The following is a 24787-nucleotide window of genomic DNA, read 5'->3' on the forward strand; positions in this document are numbered from 1 at the left end:
TCCAATGAAAATAAAAGATAAAATTAATTAACTATATCCATTTGTAATTTATTTTGTTTGATCGTGCTAAAATTAATGACGCGGATAAATTATATTTTTATAATTTCACATTACAATTTGTAACATTTATAAATAACTGAATAAATAAAAATTCGAAATTTCGGATTTTATTTGTTTCTTTTTCCTCGAAAAACAACAAAATATCGAAATTTGATATACTTTTGTTTTTTTTTATTTATTTTATCGCGGCTTCATTACTTGATAATCAGTTTTAGAGTCTAGTTTCATGTCGAAAAAAAAATTTGAATATTCATTTACTTTTTCTTTAATAATTTATATAGTAGTATTATAATCATTATAATTTGATTATATGTTAAAGTGATTTTGCTAATTAAAGATTTTTTAGCATTTTTTTTTTTTTATTAAAATGGCAACTTCTATTAGAAGAGCGAGGCTCGTCATCAAAAAACGTTACAGTGAGTTCGTTGCATTTTACTGTGGAATTATTATATACATATTTTAGTGAAAATTGAAAAATGTTGAAATCGTCTTTTTCATATTTAAATGAAAATTTTTTAAATATTCTATATTGTTTGCTTTGAATATAAAACATTTTGTCAGTTTTAGTTTTCATGGAATGTTTCTCATGAAATTGAAATTGACTATTTTTATTTTCTTTGACTACAAATTCTTAATCATATTCTTTTGAAAACCCATTGTGTGGGATATTTAAATTTTTTTTTCAAAATAAGTTTTTTTATTCTCTGCGATGCTTGAGAAAATTTTTTGATTATTCTTTTCCTTTCCGTAATTTTTATGGTAAATTTTGAAAACTAAAACTTTTTTTTTTAAATCTGAATTTTATTTCAAAAAAATAAATTCGTAAATTCTATCTAAAATATTGGTTTAATTAATAAATATGTAATTTTTATAATAATAGTGTAAAATTTCAGTGACGTTATATATAAGCGCAGTGTTTATCGTAATTTTTCGAAATATTGAAATAAAATTATAATCAAAATTTCATTGTGTGACTTTTTAACGAATAATATGCATAATCATTATTTTCTTTAGATTTCAGGGTTTTGTATGCAATTTAAATTAAAAATAACATTCTTATCAATGACTATAAATCTTGATAAAGCGTTACAGGAGGGATATAAATTTTTTAATTTTAATTGAGGGTTAACATGTGCTGACAATTTAATTACATTGGAGTAATTAATATTTTTTTTATCTAATCACATTTTATAAAAAAAAAAAAATTTTAAGTTCAAGGACTCGTTTAAGTAAAACTATTGTTTTACTTAATTTCAATTTAATTTTTTATAATTAAAATCTGAGAAACATATTGAATAATTAAAAAAGACAGAGAGAGCGAGAGATAGAAATTTTAACTGATAATGAACATAATTTTTCTATTATAAAGAAATTATTCAAATATGATTTTTTTTTTTTTTTAATTGTAAAAAAAATATGATTCTTTTTCTGTCAATCAACTTATGGGGGTTGATTTTTCGAACCCTGAAAGTCTTTAAGATATCCACCTGGACTTTTCCCCTTAAAATTAATCCATCGCTTATCTCTATGAGCGTCTAATTACACGCGATGCATCATGCCTTATCTCAATTGCACGTACGTGCAACGAGAGCTATCTGCAAGAAGGGGAAATTTCATTTCATTTTCTCTTTTGTCTTAAAATATCAAACCGTCACGCACCCGGAATAATTCTTTGAAATTTTTTTTTTACAAATCCTTTTCTGCAATAAATCTAAATATTACAGATTTTTCCAAAAAGAGAGAATTTTTTTTCGTTAAAAATAAAAATAAATAAATTCTTCATTTTTTTTTTATTAAATCCAATAATATTAAAGCATATTACTATGTTTGAAAATAGCGGTTATTTTAAAAGCTGTTATTATAATTTAAAATATTAAAAAAAAATCATTGAAATTACAATTTTTCGAAATATTATTAATGTATTTTTATATTCCACTGTTTGCTTAATGGATTTTCAAATTGTTTTAACCTATGCAACACTTAATTAAAAAATACATTTAATTAAAGAAGAATTTGTTACAATAATTAAATAATTAAAATATTGTTTTTATAAATTTGTTCGTTTGTATAATTTGCGTTATGTAAATCTAAAAATATCCAACTTATGTAAACATCTAAGGTGAACACAGAATTAAAGAAATAAATACTGATAATAAAACTTACGATTTCTTAAAATTATTATTGTTATTATATAATTAATTAAAGTTATTATTTAACTATTTACTATTATAATTCAATATTGTTATTTTATTAATTTATACTATTTTTATTGTGTATAATTAAAATATTTCAGTTTTCGCGAAAGTCAACTCGTTATTGATTTTAGTATTTAATTTTTTTCTTTTTGATTTTTATTTTAAAATATAATTCTTGTATTTTTTTTTTTTTTTATTATACCAACTAACGATAGTACGAAAATTTTCAACAAAAAAAAAATGTCACTGTGCTTTTCTTTAAAATAAAAAAAATTGCATCCTCTTTCAAAGCTTCTGCTATTAAAAGCACCGTGACAATTTTAATTGGATAGTCGGTATCGAATGTAATTTTTGAATTTCATCATTTCCGGAATCCCTCTGCTGATAGGATTTATTTATTTTTTTCATTCTTTTTTTGTTTTTTTTTTCTTTGTAATATAACGACACACTCCATGTTGAAAATTTGCATTTTAATTAGGCAAATCCTCAGTACGGGAGTTTTTTTTTTATTCCCTTTTGTTAAATTTTTCGATAGTGTAAGCTTGCACAGTTGATTGAAACGAGCAAATATATATGTATAAATTTTCTTTTGATCAAAATAAACGAACATCACATTGAATTCTGAGAGCTTGAAATCAAACTTGGATTTTATAAATCTGTTTAAATTTTAATTACACATTGCATACACAAAAACTGTGTATAGAAGAAATTTTTAATTTTCCCATTGTTTTTAAATTCTACTTTTTTTACTTTTCTATATTTATTATTTCTTCATATTTCAAATTTCTAAAGTTTGCATTTTTATTGTACTTAAAAAATCTTGACATTTTCTTCTGCAACTGCATTCTATTTCTATTTAATATAAAATTTGATTAGCACGAAAATTAATAAAACATGTAATTATTTTGAAATGTAATTTAATAAAAAAAAATGTTATTTATAAAAAATTTAATTATAGTAAAGAATTGAAATAGTGGAAAATTTAATTCATGTTTTTAAAATAATTATTATTCGAGAAATATTTCTTTTTTAAAAATTTTATTTCCCATTTTGTTAATTTTTTTGATTTTTTTTGTTACAGGCAAATCTCCATTCTTTCCAAGTCTCGATGAACAGGGAGGTAATCTTTTAGATGATCCTACTGGACAATTGGATGGGATTGGTGTTGGTGTAGGAGTTGGTATGAATGCACCACAAGCTGCACCACTTTCATCTCCAAGCCGAAGCAGTCCTCACAGTCAGGGAAGTGAAACTGGCGAACGATTTTCAAGAAAAGTCTTCGTCGGCGGTCTCCCACCAGATATTGACGAAGGTAATTGAATTTTTATCATTTTTAGACAACATTTTTGCACATTATTTTCTATATTATTCGTTTAGTATAAAAAAAAATAGAATTTTTTTAATTTAAATTTTCGTATAGTAAAATTTTTACATGTATTTGTGAAAAAATTCTTATTTAAAATAGTTGATGGTTAATTTTTTTTTTTTTTTTAATTATATTTTACAGATGAGATCACAGTCAGTTTTCGTCGCTTCGGGCCTTTAGTCGTTGATTGGCCTCACAAAGCTGAAAGTAAATCCTATTTTCCACCAAAGGGCTACGCTTTCCTGTTGTTTCAGGTATGTAGTATCCAATTTTTATTTAAGTTAAATAATTAAAATGAACTTCAGATTAATGCAATTTGAATTTAATTGAATTATTCTAATTTTTATTATTATTGTTTTTTTATTTAGAAGAAAATTTGTCTGAAAAAATATTAAATGAAATATTAATTAATTTTTTAACTGTTTTAATTTTAGGACGAAAGTTCGGTGCAGCAGTTGATTGACGCGTGCATTCAGGACGATGACAAACTATACCTTTGCGTCAGTTCACCAACAATCAAGGACAAACCAGTGCAAATTCGACCTTGGCGCTTGAGCGACGCGGACTTTGTGCTTGACGCTTCAATGCCACTCGATCCACGAAAAACAGTTTTCGTTGGTGGGGTACCGCGACCTTTGAAAGCTGTTGAACTCGCAATGATCATGGATCGATTGTACGGCGGTGTTTGTTACGCTGGAATCGATACTGATCCAGAATTAAAATATCCCAAAGGAGCTGGAAGGGTAGCTTTCAGCAATCAACAAAGTTATATTGCTGCCATCTCGGCACGATTTGTTCAGCTACAACACGGCGACATCGACAAGAGGGTGAGAAATTCAATTCTCTTCAGGCCAACTTGTTAATACAAATTAAATTCCCGAAAATATCGACATTTCATAAAAAAAAAAAAATCCACGATTTTCGTATTTTCTTCATTTTTATTTTTCCAAATCTTTTTCTCCCAATTTAAAAATTTTTCATTAATTTTAAATAAAATATTATTTATTCCCCTAAAATGAAAATATGAAATTAATAAAAATGCAAGTAAAAAAATACAGAAAAATTTAATTATTAAATATAAAAAAATTTTTTTAATTCTATTTTAATTTCTCAATTGATTGAATAATAAAGAAAATAAGGAAAAATCGAATTTCGAGGTATAATAATACAGTTGACCCTATTTAAATATCATCTTTTTTATGTTCGAAACCATAAATAGATGTTTTAGACGCATAAATATAAATTTACAAGTGAAATCAGAAAAAAAAACATAGTTCCTTTGAGCTTTTACTGCGATATTATCTCCCGTAACAGGATTTTAAAATATTTTTAGAACCATTCTTATACCATATATACAATGTATATCCTTGCTAAGGAAAATTATCTAATCTTTTCAATCTCCTTAGGTCGAAGTCAAGCCTTATGTCTTGGACGATCAGATGTGCGACGAATGTCAAGGTCAGCGCTGCGGAGGAAAATTTGCTCCCTTCTTTTGCGCCAACGTTACCTGCCTTCAGGTATAATCAATACATTCCTTTACCTTTAACCTTATCTTTGTATATTATTCGTTTTGCTTTTTTTCCTTCCTTTCTCTCGTCAAAAGATTATGCTTCTCTAAAAATAAAAAAAAGCAAAATTGACTTACTTCCTTGCACAAGACAGCTAAGAAATTGTGACATAATTCACAAATAAATAATATTTTGTATATTTAATTAAATTTTATTTTCTAAATAAAATTGAATTTAAAAAAAAAATTTGTTGAAATTTGAAGTCAGAGTACATTTTTCTTTACAATTGTAAAAGCATACAATATTCTTTATTCATATGTAATTTAAATATTAATTACTTTTTTGCGGAAAGTGTTGGAAGCTTTTTCGATTTTTAGAGGTCCTTATAATTTTCCTATCAAAGACACTATCATTGCATATTCATTATACATGTGAAGTTAAGTTTTTTTTTTTTTTTTTTTTTAATTTATCATTGTTACCGAAATAAATTCTTATGAATATTTACAAAAATGGTAAACATAATTTAATGAATTCTGAACAGTTGATGAATTTTAATTTTTGTGATTTACAGCATTCTATAACAATTACTAATTCTACTTTTAATTATTATTAATCACTGTAAGACTGTGCAATTAATTAATTATAACTGGACCGGATATTTAATTAATACTAAACTAAAAAATACTAGATTTATAGAAATAAAAACATATACTAAAACTGTAAATTTAAATTATACAAAACTATTGATTTGAATTATGAATAATTAATGAATAGGTTTTTTCTAAAAAGAATAGAAGATTATATACTAAAACTACCGATTAAAATAAAGAAAATTATAGATTAAAATTAGACAAAACTGTAGATTAAAATTGTACAAAAATGTAGATTAAAATTATACAAAAATGTAGATTAAAATTATACAAAAATGTAGATTTAAAAACATATCCAACTTGTAGTAAACTAAAACTAAAATAATTGTAAGTTAGAACCAAATAATGCCAATGAATTACAGTAATAAAAGACAATTAAAAAAAAAGAACTAAATCTCTCTCACTACTTGCTTTCAGATAAAATGAAAAGCCCCAATCTAGATAATTATATTGTATTTTATCAATAATTAACGGGTATTATCTTTTTATTAAACAAATATTCTTTACAATGACCTTAGACTAGTCGATAATTGATTAAAAACTATAATTCAAATGGTGATTTCATGTTAAAAAGAATTGTATATTGTTGATTATATAAAATACCAGTTACTTATAGCCCTCTAGCAATGTTTGTTCTTTGCAATCGGCCTTGTTTACTATTTACTCTCTTATAATAATGAATAATAAAGTTCTACATTTCTGCCAAGAAAATCAGGGTCGTATTTTAATAAAGTAAATACAATCTACTCCCGACATATTAAATCATTACTTGACACTATAACTATAAGAATTGATTTATGTTTTATTACATTATTAAATAACAAATTAAAAGCATGTTGTAAAACCAAAAAACAAAGTTTACACTAACAGTTTAAGGAGAAAAAATAATGATATACCTTTTTTGTGTTTATAGAAAATTAACTAAATGAAAATTGAAAAAAAAATATCTTAAACCTTCATCGCTTTGGCATAACGCAGTTTATCTGAAAATTTTTTATTTTTACATTTAACGTCAAGATTCTCAGATAATTTATAATGTTTTAGTTTTGCAATTTGTTTGCAATTAATTTTTGGAAATTGTAGAAAATTAAAGAATTTATTTGTTTTCAGTACTATTGCGAACACTGTTGGGCAACAATTCACTCCCGACCTGGACGAGAGTTCCACAAGCCTCTGGTGAAGGAGGGTGCGGATCGGCCTCGCGCCGTGCCTTTTCGCTGGTGTTAACCCCAACTGCGTCGCCCCTAATTACCTCGCGGCTCTAGCTAATTAACTACCACATCTACAATGCCCTGAACCCATTATACCTTTATACCCACCTTACCTAGTCACAAGTACTACTACTCGATTGTCACTACTCCACTCTTCTACTACTACTACTACTATTACTACTACTACTCTACTACTACTACTACCACTAATATGCTACGAAACTATTACTACTATTACTCCATTACTACCCCTACTATCACCGATTTTACTCGCAAGATAATTGAGAAAAAAAAGAAACCCGTTACGCAAAAAAGGAAACCCACAAGATCTTCCTCTGCTCCCTCGGATCTTGTCAAAAAAAAATCAACATTTTAGAAAAAGGATAATCAATCAAATCCATAATATTCAAGAGACAAGAAATTGGATCATCGAGTGACGTCTGTCAACGTGTCAAGTGGATACGAAAAAAAACCCCCCCATATTATCGTTAATAATTGAATTCTTGTAAAACCTTGTCGGACCATTTATTGTCCAGATTAAGATCGCGTGTTATATTTACCTTCGAGAATTCTCTTCTACGAACTAGCGGCGTATTAATCAATTTTTCTCGTGGCGAAAAATTCTTTTTTATCCCTCAACAATCGGATAAACGCAAAGAAAATGATTCGATCCATAAAAGAACGACGAGGAATAAAAAACAAATTTTTCGCATCGAGATTGAAAAAAAAAAAAAAATTCTAATCGATCCAAAAAAAAAATCGAGGGTGAAAAAGAGGAAGAGATGAGAGTAAAGAAAGTAAGGAGGGGAAAAAAGGGGGAGAGGGAGAGAACTCTAAAGAAATTAATAATATAATGGGAAAAATAACGAAACACGCTCTCGAGCGTGTATGAGTGTTATTAATCGATAAATGGAAAACCCACGCTTTATCGCTGTGTATTAGAAGAATTCTCTGTATCACAGTTTCTAGCACCTAAGAATCTTTATTAACTGCGTTACATAGGTACGTTAATTATTAAAAAAAAGAAAGAATGAAAAGAAGCTCACGCGGGTAAAAAAAATTTTTTTAAGCCAAATTTCTTCTCGTTGAAGATGAGGTTTTTCCTTTTTTTTTTTAATTTGATAGTTGAATTTTTTCGCGAGGGGCGACCTTTTAGGGGACAATTTATTTTTTCACCGGCCCGCAGAGACAGCATCCGGTCTTCTTTATGAAGGTTTTCAGGTGTGTCTGCCTGAAGAAAGAAAAAGAAAGACCCATTTGCCAATCGCTTCCTTGGGAAGCAAAAAAAAAAAAAAAAAAAAAAAATATCACTCTCGCTAAATAGGAAAAATGTTCATTTAAAAAAAAAAAAAAAAGAAAATTGTTTAAAAGGCGATAAATGCATTTCAATTTTTTTGCAAATATCGCGTTTTAACGATGATTATGATGATAATAGTAAATGAAACTTTTTCTAACCAAGCGAGGCAAATCTTCGGATTAAATCTCCCATTGGTACAGGTAGAAATGATCCGTAGAATAGAGAAACGTAGAAATTCGTTAAAATCGTCCTTGACTTTAATGACGCAAAAAAAAAAACGATCTATTTTCATTTAGGATAGAGGACTTTTGCTACTATCTCGTAGAATTCGACATTTGCCGAAGGCAGATGTATGTAATACTTTCCGATAACGAAATGATAGATTTTTTTTAGATCTTTCTTCAAGCCAGACAAAAAAAAAAAAAAAAAAACAAAAACAAAAAAATACTAAAGGCGAGTTACGGGTTTTTTGCAATTCGAAAAAAGAAAACCCTAAAACCACGAGGAAGCTCTAGGCAAAGAAATAAATGGCGTACGAGATCGAGCATCCTCGATGCTCACCGAATTCGACATCCAAGAGGCTTTTAGATTATGTGACGCGCCCACCAAAAACCGGCATTATCGTTGCTTCGTGTCCTACTTTTATAAAAAAAAAAAATAAATAAATAACTTTTTTGTCCAAATTTTTGCTATGGTAGACAAGTGTTTTAACTCTTAATAATATAATAATAATAATATTAATAATAATAATAATAATATTAATAATAATATAAGAAAAAAAATAGCAGTGTGAAAACGGCTTTCGTGGACGCGTCCAAATCTAAAAACAAACAAAAAAAAATTTTTTTTTTGTGCTTGGCTTGTTGTGATCGCAGAGTGTTTATTTTGAACGTTACTCTAATACCTCTCCGCGTATTAGATTTACATTCGAATTTTTTAAATGAAAAAAAAAAAAAAATTCTCCGGGATTGGCCAATATTGATGTCACTCGGATCAACGATTTATTTTTGTATTTTTTTCTACCTAAATCCGAGGCTCGGGAGAGAGATCGAGGATAAGGGTGTACGAAAAATCGCGAGATGCCGACAATAAGCGGAATAAATCCAAAAAAAAAAAGAAAATTTCATACAAAAAAAAAGGAAGAAATATCTCGATGTGCACGTCTCAGAGCGAGAAAAAGATAAAACAATAATTTAACACCCTTGAGCTCGCTCGTGATCGCCCTCAAAAAACATTAGAAGAAAAAAAAACGAGTGGGGGGGGGCTAATTTTGTACATAAATGTGTAAAATCTTCTATTGCTACCTGCCCGCGCCAGCAGCGTTCGAGTGCGCACTCTTAACCACGATTTCTTCTCTCGGTGTATATAATCAAACGAATGCAATCGCGTAGTTCAAATTGAAAAAAAAAGAAAATAATAATAATACACTTGTCCCAAAACTGAATAGGACAATTATTCTAATTAATAATTAGAAATCAGAGTCGAGAACGTGTTGTGTCGTGTTTCTTTCCCACACGGTGAAAAAAAGAAGCTGGGGCAAGTTGACGCTTCTGAAGCACGATATACGTATATATATTATATATATTATAACCAATGCAAAAATACACTACATGAAAAAAAAATTTTTTTTTTTCAATTTACAGTACATTTTTTTCACACATACACACACTCGAATACACATAACATTTGGAAATAAAACACGGAGAGAAATCCGCAATATGGACCCGTAAGGTTTAAGAGAAAGACAAAAAAAAGTAATCTCCACATCTATATATATACATATATATATATATATATATAAATATAAACATATATATTTATTTTTTTGGTCTCCTTTTTGTATATAATATGGGCCACCTTAGGCGTAGGTGGTGATTAAATACCGAAGAGACGAAGGAAAGAATTACAAGTGTCTCGTTTGTGAACTTAGCTTCTCCCCTTCGATTCACGGTATTTCAACTGCTCGAAAAAAAAAAATGAAAAACGCGCTACGCTCTCAAAAAAAAAAAAAAACTAGGAAAAGGTGAATTATGTTTAAATCGCGAAGTCGCGAATAAAAATCGTGCAATATTAGCAAACAAATAAAAAAAAAGATAATCCGGCAACAAAACCGGGTGATTTGTGAAAAAAGTCTTTTAAATATTGTTAGCATGAAAAATTTTTATTCTTTAATTAATTCTTATTATTATTGTTCGCTGTGGCAATTTACATCATATAATTTTTTTTTCTAATCAAGTAAATTAATTTTTACTCTCTAATTTTTTTTTTTATACCTACAAATAAATTTCATATGTCATGATTTATATTATTTTTTCATAAATAAATTAATAAAAAAAATTTTCGAATGAAATATTTGTATTCCTTTTTTTTTATCATAAGTTTAAGACAATTTTTTTTATCATTTCTAGAAAAATTATCTTAATTTGTATATAAAGAAACCAAAAAAGAAAAAAAAATGTCGTTTGTGTGTTTTTGTCTCGTCTCTTTTTAGTGTTTATTAAAAAACACTATACAGTATTTTAGTGTTTTATAAGAAACACTATAATAGTGTTTTTAAAAATTATAACTCACAGATCACGTAGTTTTTTTTAAGCTAAACAGAAAAAGAAAAAAAAATGTGAAAATTCAATAGTACAATGAGAATTTTGAGGCGTGCAAAAAAGAGCGAGCATTAGTTAGTGCAATTTTAACGCGAGTTACGACCTTTCACGTGACGCGCGAATTTAACAAAAAAGAAAAATAAGGACAAAAAGCCGCGAACGTCGAAAACAAATGAACGGAAACCCGACATTTTTTTACCCTCTACCCTCTACCATACCAAGCGATGACAAAATAAAATTAATTTCTTTTGAAATCATTTTTTTTTTATTTTTTAATATTAAAACAGTGAAATTCATTTTTATGAAATGAAATCAAAATGAAATTTAAAATCCCATTGTCTTTGGAGAAAAAAAATTTCGGCTTTTCCTTGATTTGATTCAAACATTCATGGCGTGTCCGCCTTAAGTAAATAAATTCATGATCGGAGTTATCAGTAATTTAAAAAAAAAAAAAAATGTCAAAAAAATTTAATCGTGTTCAACTCACGATTAAGTTTATAAAAATATATATTGTACGTAATATAAATATAATGCAATTCGTATATACATAAATATTTACATAAATGGCGTGAACTCGCAAAAAATTAATAAAACAAATTTTCCCTCAGCGCGTTTTGATCGTGTACGTTTTTCTATAATACATATACATCACAATTCGATAAATTGAAAGATACAAATAAGGGAAAATGAAAAAAAAAAAAAAATTATATAACGTGGAAGGACACACCCTATACACGAACATGTAAACACGTATACAGAAAAAAAAATGAATTATATAATAAATAAATAAACACAAGCGCGACACACGCCAATCGGTATAATTGTAGCGAAAACTTAACTAGGTACCAATTCACCTAAATCAATTGATAATTAAAAAATATATATTATAATTATAGAGTAGCATTATATTCGACTTTTTGACCGCCGTTGACGTTAGACATTTTTTCGGACAATGGACCGTTTTTTCTAGTGAAATTTGTCTAATTTTTAATTACATACACCGGGTATTTTCCGAGAACCCGTTCTAATCTCATTACTTCCCCCCGCCCCCAATTTTTCACTAAAAATTATCAGCCGTTTGTCGCACATTTATTTTTCTATATTTATTTTTTAACTATATACATACATATAATATACACAATATCTAATCCAAAGATATTTTTTTAATCGAATTGTGATTTACTCGAAGGGATCTTTTTTTTATATAATATATTTCGTTATGGGGAAATATTTTTTTTTATACCTAGAATTAACATTTTATTGTACAAAATTTAAGATAAGTTTTCTTCTTTTTTTTTACTTTTAATATGTAAGATTTTTTTTTTTTTGTGAAATTCCCCATTGGAGAATTTACGAAAACAAAGTGAGAACGGCTGTTTTTTTTAGTAGTGACACACGATATTAAAAAAAAAAAAAAAAAAAAAAAAAGAAAGAAAAAGAAAACACGAACACAAATCTTGCAGGCACACTTACGTGCGCGTTCTTAATATTCGAAATTACGATCGTACCTTTTTAATATGAATAATAAATATGTAGTTATTAAAAAGAGAAAAAAAAATCTCAGTTGTGTTATCGTGCTTTTTATAAAAAGTTTAGTGCCGATGACAAAAAAAAAAAAAAAAGCGGTGCTGTTTTCATACGTGAATCAAACTGTTCTAGACGTCGTGTATAAGAAATTGATATGTGAAAAACTACGATTTCGCGCTAGTGCTTCACAGAAAACAAAAAAAAAAAAAAGAAAAATGAGAATCGAAGTGTCCTGTTGTTTACTGTATCCTTGCTCATGCTCTATGGTCTAAATGATGATAATTAATATGCATTCAAATTTATAAACATCAACCACTTTCCCACCCTTAAAAGCGTCTTCACGTCATGAGAATTTTTCCGAAAAAAACTTCCCTGAAAAAGAATTTATTTCAAAAATTAATTTCATTTTCAACTCATTTTTTTTAAAAAAATAATTAAAAATTTTTCTAACTTAAAAATGTAATAAAAGTATTAAAATTTTTTATTGAAATTAATTAATATAATGATTTTAATGAATTAGAAAAAGAAATTTCAACTTCGTTAATAACAAGATCTGTTTATTAAAAATAGAGAATTTCAATTTTTTGTAGAAAGAAATAAAAAAAATTATTTTAAATCCTCCTCTTTTTCCGGGAAATAAATAACGATACAAAAAAAAAATTGTCTTTCTCTGCAAAGTTCATCGCAGTTGGCAACGACTCTTATACTTCTCGTCAGAATCGAAATTCCACGTCACGAGACACCCCCACATATCAAAATCGATTTTCGCACAAAAGAAAAAGGGTAAAAAAGAAACCGGATTTGCTTATTTCGAGCTTTTTGCGAATCTCGAGTGCGTTGGGAGTTTTAATTTAATTTTAATCGAGAGCTCGGGTATAGAGAGGCGCGTTGTTGGAAAATATGGGAGAGAAAAAAATAAATTCGACTCGTGAGACGCGGTTAACACACACACACACAGCTACAGAAAAAAAAATCACGGAAACAGATATAAAATCACAGACATAAAATTTTACAAATTCAAAAAAAAAAAAAAAAAAATTACAAATGCTCACATCAAAACAATTAACAGATTTTTAATACATAACAAAGTAACATTAAGAACACACAGAAAGCACTTTTCATGCGTTGCACGCGTGATCGGTATGACAAAAAAAAAAAAAAAACAAAATAATAACAATATGTTAGGTGTGATTCTTCACCTCCTTTGTAATGTGTGTGATAAAGCATAGAATATATATAATGACTATTATATATATATAAATATAAATATTATATATAAAGTACTAATATATAATTGATAATAATGATTAAAATATCTAATATATTCTGACAGACAAGAAAAAAATATAACTGAATTTACTTTCGGGGACAAAAGTCCGATTTCTTTTTTAAAACTTTAATCAGAGGTCTCTACCTCAAGAATAAAATATTATTCAATATATATATACACAAGTTAAATAAAAAAAAATCTGTTCTAAAAGATAAGAAATTTCTCTATTTTAAAGAATGAAAATTTTCTTTTTTCAAATTTTTTCAACTATTTTGAGGTAGAACCTTTTAAATTTTGACTTTCGTGTCCGAACAGTAGAGCGAATAATTTGCACGACACACGACATATATAGTGAAACAGTAACAACAGAAATAGCATACAACAACAAAAATACAAAGGTACACAAAAAAAAAGTGATCCAACAAATATCACTTACACGAACACAACAACGGCATATAAAACTCTATATGATAATAAAAGATGAAAAAAAAAACAAGTAATCCTTAATGGCAGCAATTATAAACAAAAAAGCGCATCTCGACCGAACTCTGTCGTTCGATTTACTGAATGAATAATTAAGGGCAAATCGTGCGAAAGAGAAAAAAAAAGAAACAAATTAAGTACGCGATGTTAAAAAAAAACGAGAGGGGGAAAAGAGTAACAATGGTAGTCACTTACGATAGATTTGTATTTTTCAGTGTTGAAAAATTTTTTATACCGCTGTTATATTCTTGTCTATATATCTTAGTTCCGTGCAAGAGAAAAAGAATAAATGAGAATATATGAAAAAAGAGAGAATGTGCCTCTAGGTGAGAATGCTAAAGGGGGGAGGGAAAAGGAACAATTAGTTCTGTCCAAAAAAAAAGAAAAAAAAAAAAAAAAAAAAAAATATGGAAAGAACGGGATCGATGGTAGTGAAATTTTTGTATCTCTAAAAAAAAGTAAATATTACCAAAACAAGCAATTTTGTTTTTTTTTGGTAAACAAAAAATTATGCATGAATGTGAAGTATATTAGAGAAAAAATGTCTTTTATTTTCGGAATAAGAAGAAATTTTTGCAACCCCTTCGAGAAACCCTGAAAATCATGTGTAAAAAAAAATGCAATATCGCGCGAAAATGAATAGAAGATACCACGAAGTCAAATTTAAAAAAAAAAAGTGATACGTGCGTGATCGTGCGTACTTCCTACAATATACCTATATATTATTTAATATGAATATAAATAATGATAGTAATATAAATTACCCCTGCTCACCCTCCGATATACCGTTTTCCGAGGAAGATTCAAATGATTTTTATTTTTTTATATAAAAAGTTATTATTATTATATTATTATAAAACTGTAGATAAAAAGAAAGAAAGAAGAAAATCTGTAGCGTTTATATAAAAAAAAAATAGCCCGAAGATTGTTTTCTTTGTTTGTCTCTTCTCTTTATATTCGACAAAAGCGATACCCAAAAAATTTTTCTTACAAATTTTTTGGGCGCTATTGTCAATTTAGTTTATGATTTTATTTTATTTTTTTTTTTTTAGTATATCAAAATACTAATAATGAATAATTCTATAAGTAAGAAGAGCACCTATTATCGCTATAATATAATTATTACGTTTACGCTAATTATTGCTATATTATATACCACTTATTACACTGTTATTATCATTGATCGTTATCGCCTATATATGATTCCTGTCACTATTATATTTGTAGAGATCTCCACGAGTACCAAAGAGACAAGGAAACAATCACACAGCCAAATTTTTTTTTTTTTTCATAACATTTAAACACAATTAAAAAAAAACATGCATAATCAATGAATTAAAAAAAAAAATTATGCATTTTTCAAAAAGAAAAAAAGCATAAGACAATTAAAGAAAAAATTATACAGCGCAGACATTAATGTGCACATTTTAAGAATAAAAACAAAAGGAAAAAAGAAAATCCAAGTAGCCTAAGAATTTTGTGGAGACATTAAATGAATATCCGAGCATTCAAAAAAAAAAAAAATTAAAAAAACAGCAAGCGTTGGTTTCTGAGTTTTGTCGTGAAATTGACGACTAGCAAGAAAAAAAAAAAAAAAATAACGAGAGGGAATTTTCTTTCTCGCAAATCGAGCTTCTCTTTATTATAATATGGAGAGAAACAAATTATGTCAAATTTTTGAGCCGCTGGTGATTGACAAAACCACGTGTGCTCTTGGCTAGGAAATTCAAGTCACGAAATGTTTAGGACTTTAGAGGTATATAAAATAATTGCTTAGACTTTTTAAGACAAAACATGAAGCTGGGAGTAGTGCAATGTTAAGAGACAAAAAAAAATACAGACGCGGCGAGGGGAATTACTTGAAAATGGAATGACGAGCTTTTTTTTTAAAAAAAAAAAAGATTATAATTAATCGAAATAAAATTGTAAAAAATTTTAATTTAAATTATTAAATCAATTTTTAGGTGATTAAATTTATTTGAAATTATATTTAAGGAAATTAAAATTACGTGATGAATTTAATATTACTAGTTGAAATTAAAATTATTAGTAAAATTGAAATTACATTGTAGAAAAATTAAAATATAACAATTCCGTCTTTGAAGCCAATTTTCTTTTTAATTGAAAAATAATGAGAAAAGAGTGATTATAAGTTGAAAAAAAAGGTCCAGACAAAAGGACAAAGTGAATCAATTTTTAATCACGAAAAGAGCAAAGAAATTGTTTAAGATCAAAGACCGCAAACTTGAGTTTGAACTTAAAACTAATTGAAATCGGCAAAGTTTGTATGGAATGAAAAAAAGTCAAATATAAACGAATGCACTCGAATCGAAATCGTATTTTAAAATTAATTTATTCGTTGAGATACTTTTAAAGAGTTTATAATTTGTTAAACTTTATTTTACATTTGCATTGAAGCATAAATCTCAATATTTTTCATTATTTTTCTATAATATTTCAATACATATTTTTTGTATATTGTTTCAAATTAAAAATACCTGTATTTTTTTCAAAATTAAATTAAATTAGTTTTTTTTTATAAATTCGAAATTATATTAAATATTCTTCTATGATTTAAAAAATTATTAGAAAAATATATTTAGGTATATTTTAATTTTAAAAAAAATTATTTTTCTATATATAATTTAAAATTATTTTAGGTTTTTAATAGGTGCAAAAAATTTGTCTAGCTTGAAATTATAATGCATAATAATTTTGTGATTTTTAAATTTATTTTTAATATTTTTCTAATTTAAAATTATAAGAGCGATTATAATTAATATTTTATAATTAATCATATTTCTATTAAAAAAATATATTTAAAAAAATTATAATTCTAATAATAAATGAATTAACTGAATATTATACCAAATGCGTAAAAAAAAATTGTACTGATTAGCTTTCTTATCACTTTCATGAAAATAAACTATTAAATTAATTTTTAAGTCGAATTTAAAAAATTTTTTTTTATTAACTTTTCTTCTGTGAATTTTTTTTCTATACGATATATCGATTCGAATGTATTTTATAATTAGAATATTAATATTTTTCAAAGATTGGAAAAAATTGATTCAATTTTTTTCTATTTAATTAATTAATTTGCTCGATCATTCTAAAAAAAAAAAAAGAAGCCCTCTCCGCCAATGTGGTTCTTATAAGTTTGTTGATAATAGAAATTCGTAAAGTTAAGAAAGAAAGAGTTCTCGATAGATGCAAAAGGGACGAAAAAAAAATGAGCGAGAATGAAAGATATAATGTAAAAACCAACGTTTGATATGTACATTTTAGCCTAAATATTATATTACGTGTGTTTTCTAGTGACGAGGCATGTTTCGATGACTGTCTAATGTTGTAAATCTGTAAGTTCGTCTATTTTTTTTTAATTGTGGCGCACGCATACGCATATATTATTATGCAAAAAAAAAGGAAAAAAAAAGTTACACTCGCGTTTCATCCAAAAACACAATATTCACACCCCTCTCAAACACTTTACACGAGTTAACAAATTTTTCTTAATTGAAATAATAAAATAATAAATTTTACATTATATATATAAAAAAAATATATATATATATATTTTACTTGAATTTTTTTTGTAATGTGTACATTTTGTAGAAGAGGAGTGAGAAGCAGTGAGAATAATAGAGAGCTATTAGAGGCGGAATAATAATGAAATTTTTGTAATTATACTTGTAAAATCGCTGTTTCGTGCGAAACGAGAGGTTAAACCTGATTTCTTAATTATTCTTAGTAGTAGTTCGTATCGATATATTTAGAATATTATATATATATATATATAAAAATGAAAAAAAAAAATGAAAAATAATCAACGAGCCTGAGGTGTCATGATGCCCGGTAACTCGCTAGCCAATTTGCTCCTACAGTCTTTTGTACCGTTCTTTTTTCTAAATAATCACTATATTTAGCAATTATTATATTATAAACGTGTATTTCTATATACGCTTAGACGAAGTTTTTCTACACCCCCCGTTACACATACACGCGCGCGTTCACGCCACACGTCTCTTATTAAAATAATATAGTGACAATTTTTAATCGCAAGATTCGTGATCGCCGATCGGGTCACGCGACTTTAATGAAAGCAACAAAAAAAAAAAAAAAAAAATGAATAATAATAAATAAATTCGTGGAGGAAAAAAAAATTAATTCGATTTTCGCCGAGGCCCCTATACAAAATCGTTTGGTAAATATTAGAATTTTTTATACGTCCAAAAAAAATTTTCTTCCGCACGATGGAAGAAAATAAGATAAAAAATATGAAAAATCGAGCACCATTTTTTGAGAGTAGCTTCGCGAAAATCGATTAGTAAAAAATACAGTGGATATTGTGATTATTCTTAAATAAAAAAAAAAATAAATAAATAAAACAAGGGGGAGGCTCGATGAAGGAAAAAAAAGAATCGCAGAACGAAAGGAAAGGGGTGGGTTAAAGACCAGATACCTGTTTTTTCATACGTTAGGTGTTTTTCGCATGTACCTAGTTAGGCGTTAAATAAAAAAAAAAAATACGAGGTAACCTTTTAAAGCTAATACATGTTAAGCCTTTTTCACGTAGTGGGACATGAATGTGGGTGGAAAGCAAAAAAAAAAAAAAAAACACGAGGAAAATAAATAAAGAGAAAACAATTGAGTTTTAAAGGAATGAATGAAGAAGCAAAAAAACGGAAGCGTGTGAGTGGCTTTTGATGCGAAGCTAGTTTCGGAAGTATATAAGAGATAGAGACTGCGAGCGCAAGTGAAAAAAAAAAACATTGGCAAAAATCGTTCGGCGGGAGATTTTTTACCATTTTCTAAAAAATAATAAAAAAAAAATATTACAACGGTTGACCTAAGATGTTCGTAGTTTTGAATGTACTTGGCACTTTTTGAAACTTTCGAGTTAGATCGATTTTAAACGGAAGAAGACGAATATATAAAAAAAAAATTAGTATTTCGATTAGTGTTTTTGTATAATATTTCTCGTAAACGTGATTGCAAATATAGACTTAGGAGCGCTGAGCTTCCGCTTTTTTTCGCGTCTTTTTGACTTTCGAAAAAAAAAACCACCAATCTAAAGCACCAGTATTTAGCTATTTTTCTCCACTTTTATCCCTTTTTTCTGCCTAATCGGTCTTCTTCATCGCGTGTCACCAACTTTTTTTTGTTTTTTTTTTCAAATTTCGATAATAGAACATTTTTCTTGAAACCAAAAACAAGATTTATTTTGAATTTTTTTTTTTTAAATCTCCTCGCTCCTTTCCATGAGTGTACTAGTCATTATAGAGTACTTTATATATTATTATTACTATTATTATTATTAAAGAAGAAGAAAGAAAGAAAGAAAAATGAATTAATTGTTGAACCGAGAAATTTTTGAATTTCAAGATAATGGTATTTTTTCATCGAAACATTATTTAAATGCCTTCTTTTCTCTTTTTTTTTTTGTTATAAATTAATTTAAAAGTATTTTTTTACTATTTTACGTTATTATACGATCTTTTTATTATATGGCGATGAAACATATATTAGACGAATATTATAATCTACCTTATATAATAATAAATAAGAGGAGTGCAATTCAATTTTTTAAGAGAGGTTTATTTTTTCGGTATAGATACGCGACTCACTCGAATAAACGAATAGACTAAAGATTTAAAAAAATAAAAAAATAAAGTAAAAAAAAAAATCGTGCGCAATGCAATCGACCGTTTCGAGCGTTAGGCAAATCTTAGATAATCGTTAGCTGAAACAGTAAACAGTATTACTCGAGTACTGAAAAGGTATCAGCGTATGCTTCTTTTTTCTCATTGTTAACACGTTGTAACATGCACGCGTTTGATACGATTTATAATATTAATTCTCGTTGTTGAACTACTTAGACGATTGCGATTGCTACCGATCCCATATCTATATATTTAAAAAAAAAAGTGAATTCTATACATTACACTAAAGAAAAAAAAAAAAAAAAAGAAAAAAAACAGAAAGAGAGTGAGGGAGACACGGACACATGCCTAAATACACAAGACTTTACATCTATACAAATGTTCTTTGTTACCTACTTTTATTAAAAAGTAAAAAGACACTTTTCACAACAAAAATAAATAAAATAATAAATACGAGCAGAGCAAATCTCAAAAAGCCAACTTTTTCAATAAATAATAAAAATCTATGCATGTAATAGAGAGTTAAAGTTCGATTCTAGTAATATCAATATCAATTTTTTCAATGAAATCTATCTATATACATATATATATATATTATACATTTCTCTGTTGGTCTTTCGAATTTACTCTGTTTCGAAGCTAATCGATATTTCAATAAATATCTTATTATTAAAAAAAACATTTTTTTTAAGCGATCCAACGAGTGCAAATGTCAGCAATGAGGAGACAAGAGCAATTTGTATATGTATTCACTTGTTCCGATCTCCCTATTGATAAATAATTCCAATTTTTTTTTTATTGAATATATAATCGGCAAATTGTGAAAATAATTTTCATTTATAACAAATTAGTCTCGTTTTGAGATGAGCGATGTGTCTTTTAAAATCCGATTTGCTTATCTATTGCTGTTAAGTCGAGCGCTCACTTCTCCAATATTTTTTTTTTCTTTTATTTACCAAAGTGAAGTTTTTTAAATTCCTCACTTTTTGTGAATTTCTTCATTTCACATTTTGTGAGGTTCTTCACTTAAATTTTTTTTTTATAAAATTTGGAAAAAAAAATTGAAGCGATCGCTCGATTAAACCGACGATTTATAACTGTGATTGGCTATATCGAGAGTTATGTTAAAATTTTTTTTTTTTTTTTTTTTTTGAGGAAAACTCGAAGGACCGTTCTCAACAAGGACGATTTTTAAAAATCTACTCCCATTATAATTCGCACCATGACCGATCGCCCGGTCTATAAAAACGGAGAGACGGTCTTTCGATCTTCTCAAAGTAAATGAAAAAAAGTGTGCAAAAAAAGTATCCTAAAAAGCCACCGCACCAGTCCAATTTTTTCTAGTGTCGATTCTTGATATTTATAATATAGAATATAGGCGTTTAATCGATGAAAAAAATACCTTGTAGCTTAATTATTAAACTGATATATAATATACATAGAATTTATTTTTTTGCTCGCAGAATAATTGTTATTAAGTATATTTAATGGAACGAGTCGTTATATACCGTTTGAGTAAACGAGCATATATATATATATATTATTGAGAGAAAACTGTAACAATGAAAGTGCGAAAATTTTAGCTCGAGAGCATCTTTTATTATATTATATATTTTCATCTTGCGATAAAAAATTACAATTTTTTTTTTTTTTTACTCATTTTCAAATTTATTGAGGGAAAAATTATCGAAAACAGTTGAGTAAAACTTAAATGTACGGAAAATATCGATTGTTATTTCTCATCGCAAAATGAAAAATCTAGCATATATATTGTCTCTCTCTCTCTCTGTATAAAAATATAAATAGTTATGTAACATTATATAATATTGGTGCAAAAGGTTAAAAAAAAAAGAAATTTGCGCCCAGTTACCAAATTAGCGTTCGTCAATGACTATTTGTAATTCGGTGAACCAAAGTCATAATTCTAATTGAGACTTGATATTTAAATTACAATTAAAATTAGGAAAATTTTTTAATAACGATAAAAAAAATTAAGCTATAAGATAAAATTTGAATGTAATTTAAATAATATAAAAAAATAAAAAATATTCTTAGTACCTATTCCTTTAAAATGTTCGAATAAGTAATGTAATTTTAAGCTTTTTTGGAAAATTTTAAAGCTATATATATAAATATATATATATTCGACTGAAGACTTGGGTTCACCGATATGATATATATATATAGAGAATGATATAAAATAGAGTACCACTCTCGTTGTTCAGAAAATGTACTCTAAAGAAAGGAAAAAAAAATCTTGGTATCGTGCGGTGGCTAATACACTGTGGCATTAATTAAAATTAAGGCACGCTAACGAAACCAAGAGATGTTTTTTTTTTTTAGGATAAATTGGCTGTGCCACTTACATATATATGCTTCTGTTCACCGATTGACGTCTTTGATTATCGTAAACCCGTTTAGTTACTCAGGACACAGCCCACCTGAGAACGCATTCAGGCTGTGAAACACTATTAAATATATAGGGATTTCATGCGACAAAATGAAATTTTTTGTTCATTGATCCACTCGAGATCTGTGGTGTGAAGAAATGAAAAAAAAAATAAATAAATAATCAGCCATTGGTCTTTTTTTATATTTGTGTATAGTCGTTAAGGTTCCAAAGCCCGTGAACTTTCCCGCGTGCGCGAAACAATCTGAGATTTGATTTGGTCCAATGTTTTTTTGTTTTTCTTGTATTGCATTTTTTTTTTTTTATTAACCACCATCGAGCTGTAAATTTTAGCTTTTACAAAAATTAAAAAAAAAAATTCTTTTTCCAAACATGGCTCAAATCTCTTCTCTGGATGTGTATAATGAAATCAAAGACGTCGGTTGCAAAAAAGCCTGTAAATCGTATCAATCGGAGACGGAATGCAACAAGGGGAGAGCAAAAGAAAAAATTCGAAAAAAAAATTCTTTTTTCTTTCAATTCGAATTTTATCATTATTGTTGTCTCCTTGTTGATGTGAAGATATCACCTTGCGCAGACTAAATATTTATATATATGTAAACGTGTATATGTATGTACATGAAGAAAAAAAGATAATAATAAGAGAAGGAAAAAAACGAAGAAAATAAATTAAACGTTAAATTCTTCGACTTTTTGTCCCTTATGTTTATATATATATATATATATATATATATATAAAAACAGGATATAATTTATATATATATATATATATATATATATATATATATGCATAAATATATCTTAAAAATATATATATACATATTTCATGTATACACATATACATATATTTATATAAGTAGGATGGTACTTTCGTGCTCGTTTTCTCAAATCACACACACACATACATACACATACACACATATGCTCCAACACAAACATATTATTATAATTACCTAACAGAAGTAATTTGTACTATGTAACTATTACTATTTTTATGAATTTTTGTACATTTTTCTAATTATTTTGTATAATAATCCTTAGCGGAAAGAATGGCAAAAAAGTCTGGAATTTCCCCCCATTACCCTTTGACCTTTTATCCTATCCGCCCCCCCCCTATGTCCCAAAGAGAAAAAAATCCCGCGAACCTCCCCCAAAAGTGTTCAAACGGCGAATTTGACGGTGTGACGCGAGAAAAGAAAAAAAAAAAAATGTTTCTGCATGAAAGTGTGAATTTGTGTGTGAAAAGGTTATTTGTCAAAAAAAAGAAAAATTGAATGGAAAAGAGAGAGAAATGGTTGGTGACTTTTGTCAAAAAAATAATAATAATAACACAAAATAATGGTGAATGTTTGTCCGTTTGTTCGTGCTGTGTTTTTAGTCGAGGGGGAGATTTTTTCCTAAAATCCTTTTACCACTTAGTGTTATACTTTTTCGCTATTATAATAAATAAGGGTACTATTATGTACGACGATTTTTATGTTTTGTATTTTAAAAAAAAAAAGTGAAATTTCTTAGGGACAAGTTGCAAAAAATATAGAAGGGAATGGAAAAAAAGAACGATTGAAATAAAAAAAAAAAAAAAGAAATATGTAACTTGGGAGACTTTAAGTGTATTTGACGAATTATTTAGCAAAAAAAAAGAAAAAAAAACAGAATGAAACAAATGGTATTGCAAGAGTTGAATGTGTGAGAAAAACAAAACCTCCTTCGTAATTTGAAACGTGTTTGTTATTAATTATAAGAATCACTTTTTCCTTTTTCTTGAAAATGAAATGCTATAAAAAAAATAGATTGATTCTTTCATGAAGAATCTTTTGAATTTTGTCTGAAAAAAACCTTGTCGAGCAAAAAACGATTTGTGCAAAAAAAAAAAAAAAAAATATATATATATATATATATATATAGTGAGGAAAAAACAAGTCGTCAACAAAATTCGCCTAAAAATAACCTCATCTTCCTTGTGAGTTCTGCAATGAAATAAAAAAGTAAAATAATAAAATAAAAATCCATTTCAAAGAGTTATAGACGAATTTAAAAGAAAGAGGAAAAAAAATCAACCTCCACGAGTATTTCGTCAAACGAAAAAAAGTCGCGCTCCCACGTGTACTCATTTCGTACTACTATTCTATTCTTACTACTTGGTATTTATGTGTAATTTACGATTTTTTGTTAATTTCAAACCCTTTTAGTACTTTAATAAATGAGTTTGTTAAAAATAATTTGACTATTTATTTAAGATCACTGCAATTTTTTTACAGGTGAATTTTTCTCCAGTACCTACCATTTCCTTATATTTCTTTTGATTCAATTAAATATTTATGAAATTTTTAATGTTTCCTTTTTTAAAGAAGCTCCAAAAATCATCATAAAACATAAACATTTTACTATACATTTAATTCTATTAAATTTAATTTTAATTTTAGTGCATAATTTATTATTTATGTTCATATTTTTGGTATTCTCTTATAAAAGTTATACTATCGGTAGAAATTTCTAAAAGTTATTTTATTATAAAATTATATTCTTAATTATTATGAAGTTTTCCTA

The 24787-nt window shown here is 27.2% G+C and overlaps 1 protein-coding gene across 4 annotated transcripts in view; it reads left to right on the plus strand.

The window, feature by feature from the left end:
- Nucleotides 1-24459, plus strand: part of LOC127279367 (cytoplasmic polyadenylation element-binding protein 2) — a 367840-nt gene extending 343381 nt beyond the window's left edge. For all 4 annotated transcript variants that reach the window (XM_051301677.1, XM_051301681.1, XM_051301678.1 and 1 more), the window contains 5 exons: nucleotides 3337-3567; nucleotides 3763-3875; nucleotides 4056-4448; nucleotides 5028-5138; nucleotides 6890-24459. In XM_051301677.1, coding sequence (XP_051157634.1) covers nucleotides 3337-3567; nucleotides 3763-3875; nucleotides 4056-4448; nucleotides 5028-5138; nucleotides 6890-7006 — 965 coding nt within the window. In that variant the 3' untranslated portion in view covers nucleotides 7007-24459. The remainder of the gene's footprint in view (nucleotides 1-3336; nucleotides 3568-3762; nucleotides 3876-4055; nucleotides 4449-5027; nucleotides 5139-6889) is intronic.
- The last annotated feature ends 328 nt before the right edge of the window (nucleotides 24460-24787 follow it).

Source organism: Leptopilina boulardi, unplaced genomic scaffold (genome assembly GCF_019393585.1).
Source record: "Leptopilina boulardi isolate dan_hultmark-lab unplaced genomic scaffold, ZJU_Lbou_2.1 LbouV2_216, whole genome shotgun sequence".
In the NCBI taxonomy this organism is placed as follows: Eukaryota; Metazoa; Arthropoda; class Insecta; order Hymenoptera; family Figitidae; genus Leptopilina; species Leptopilina boulardi.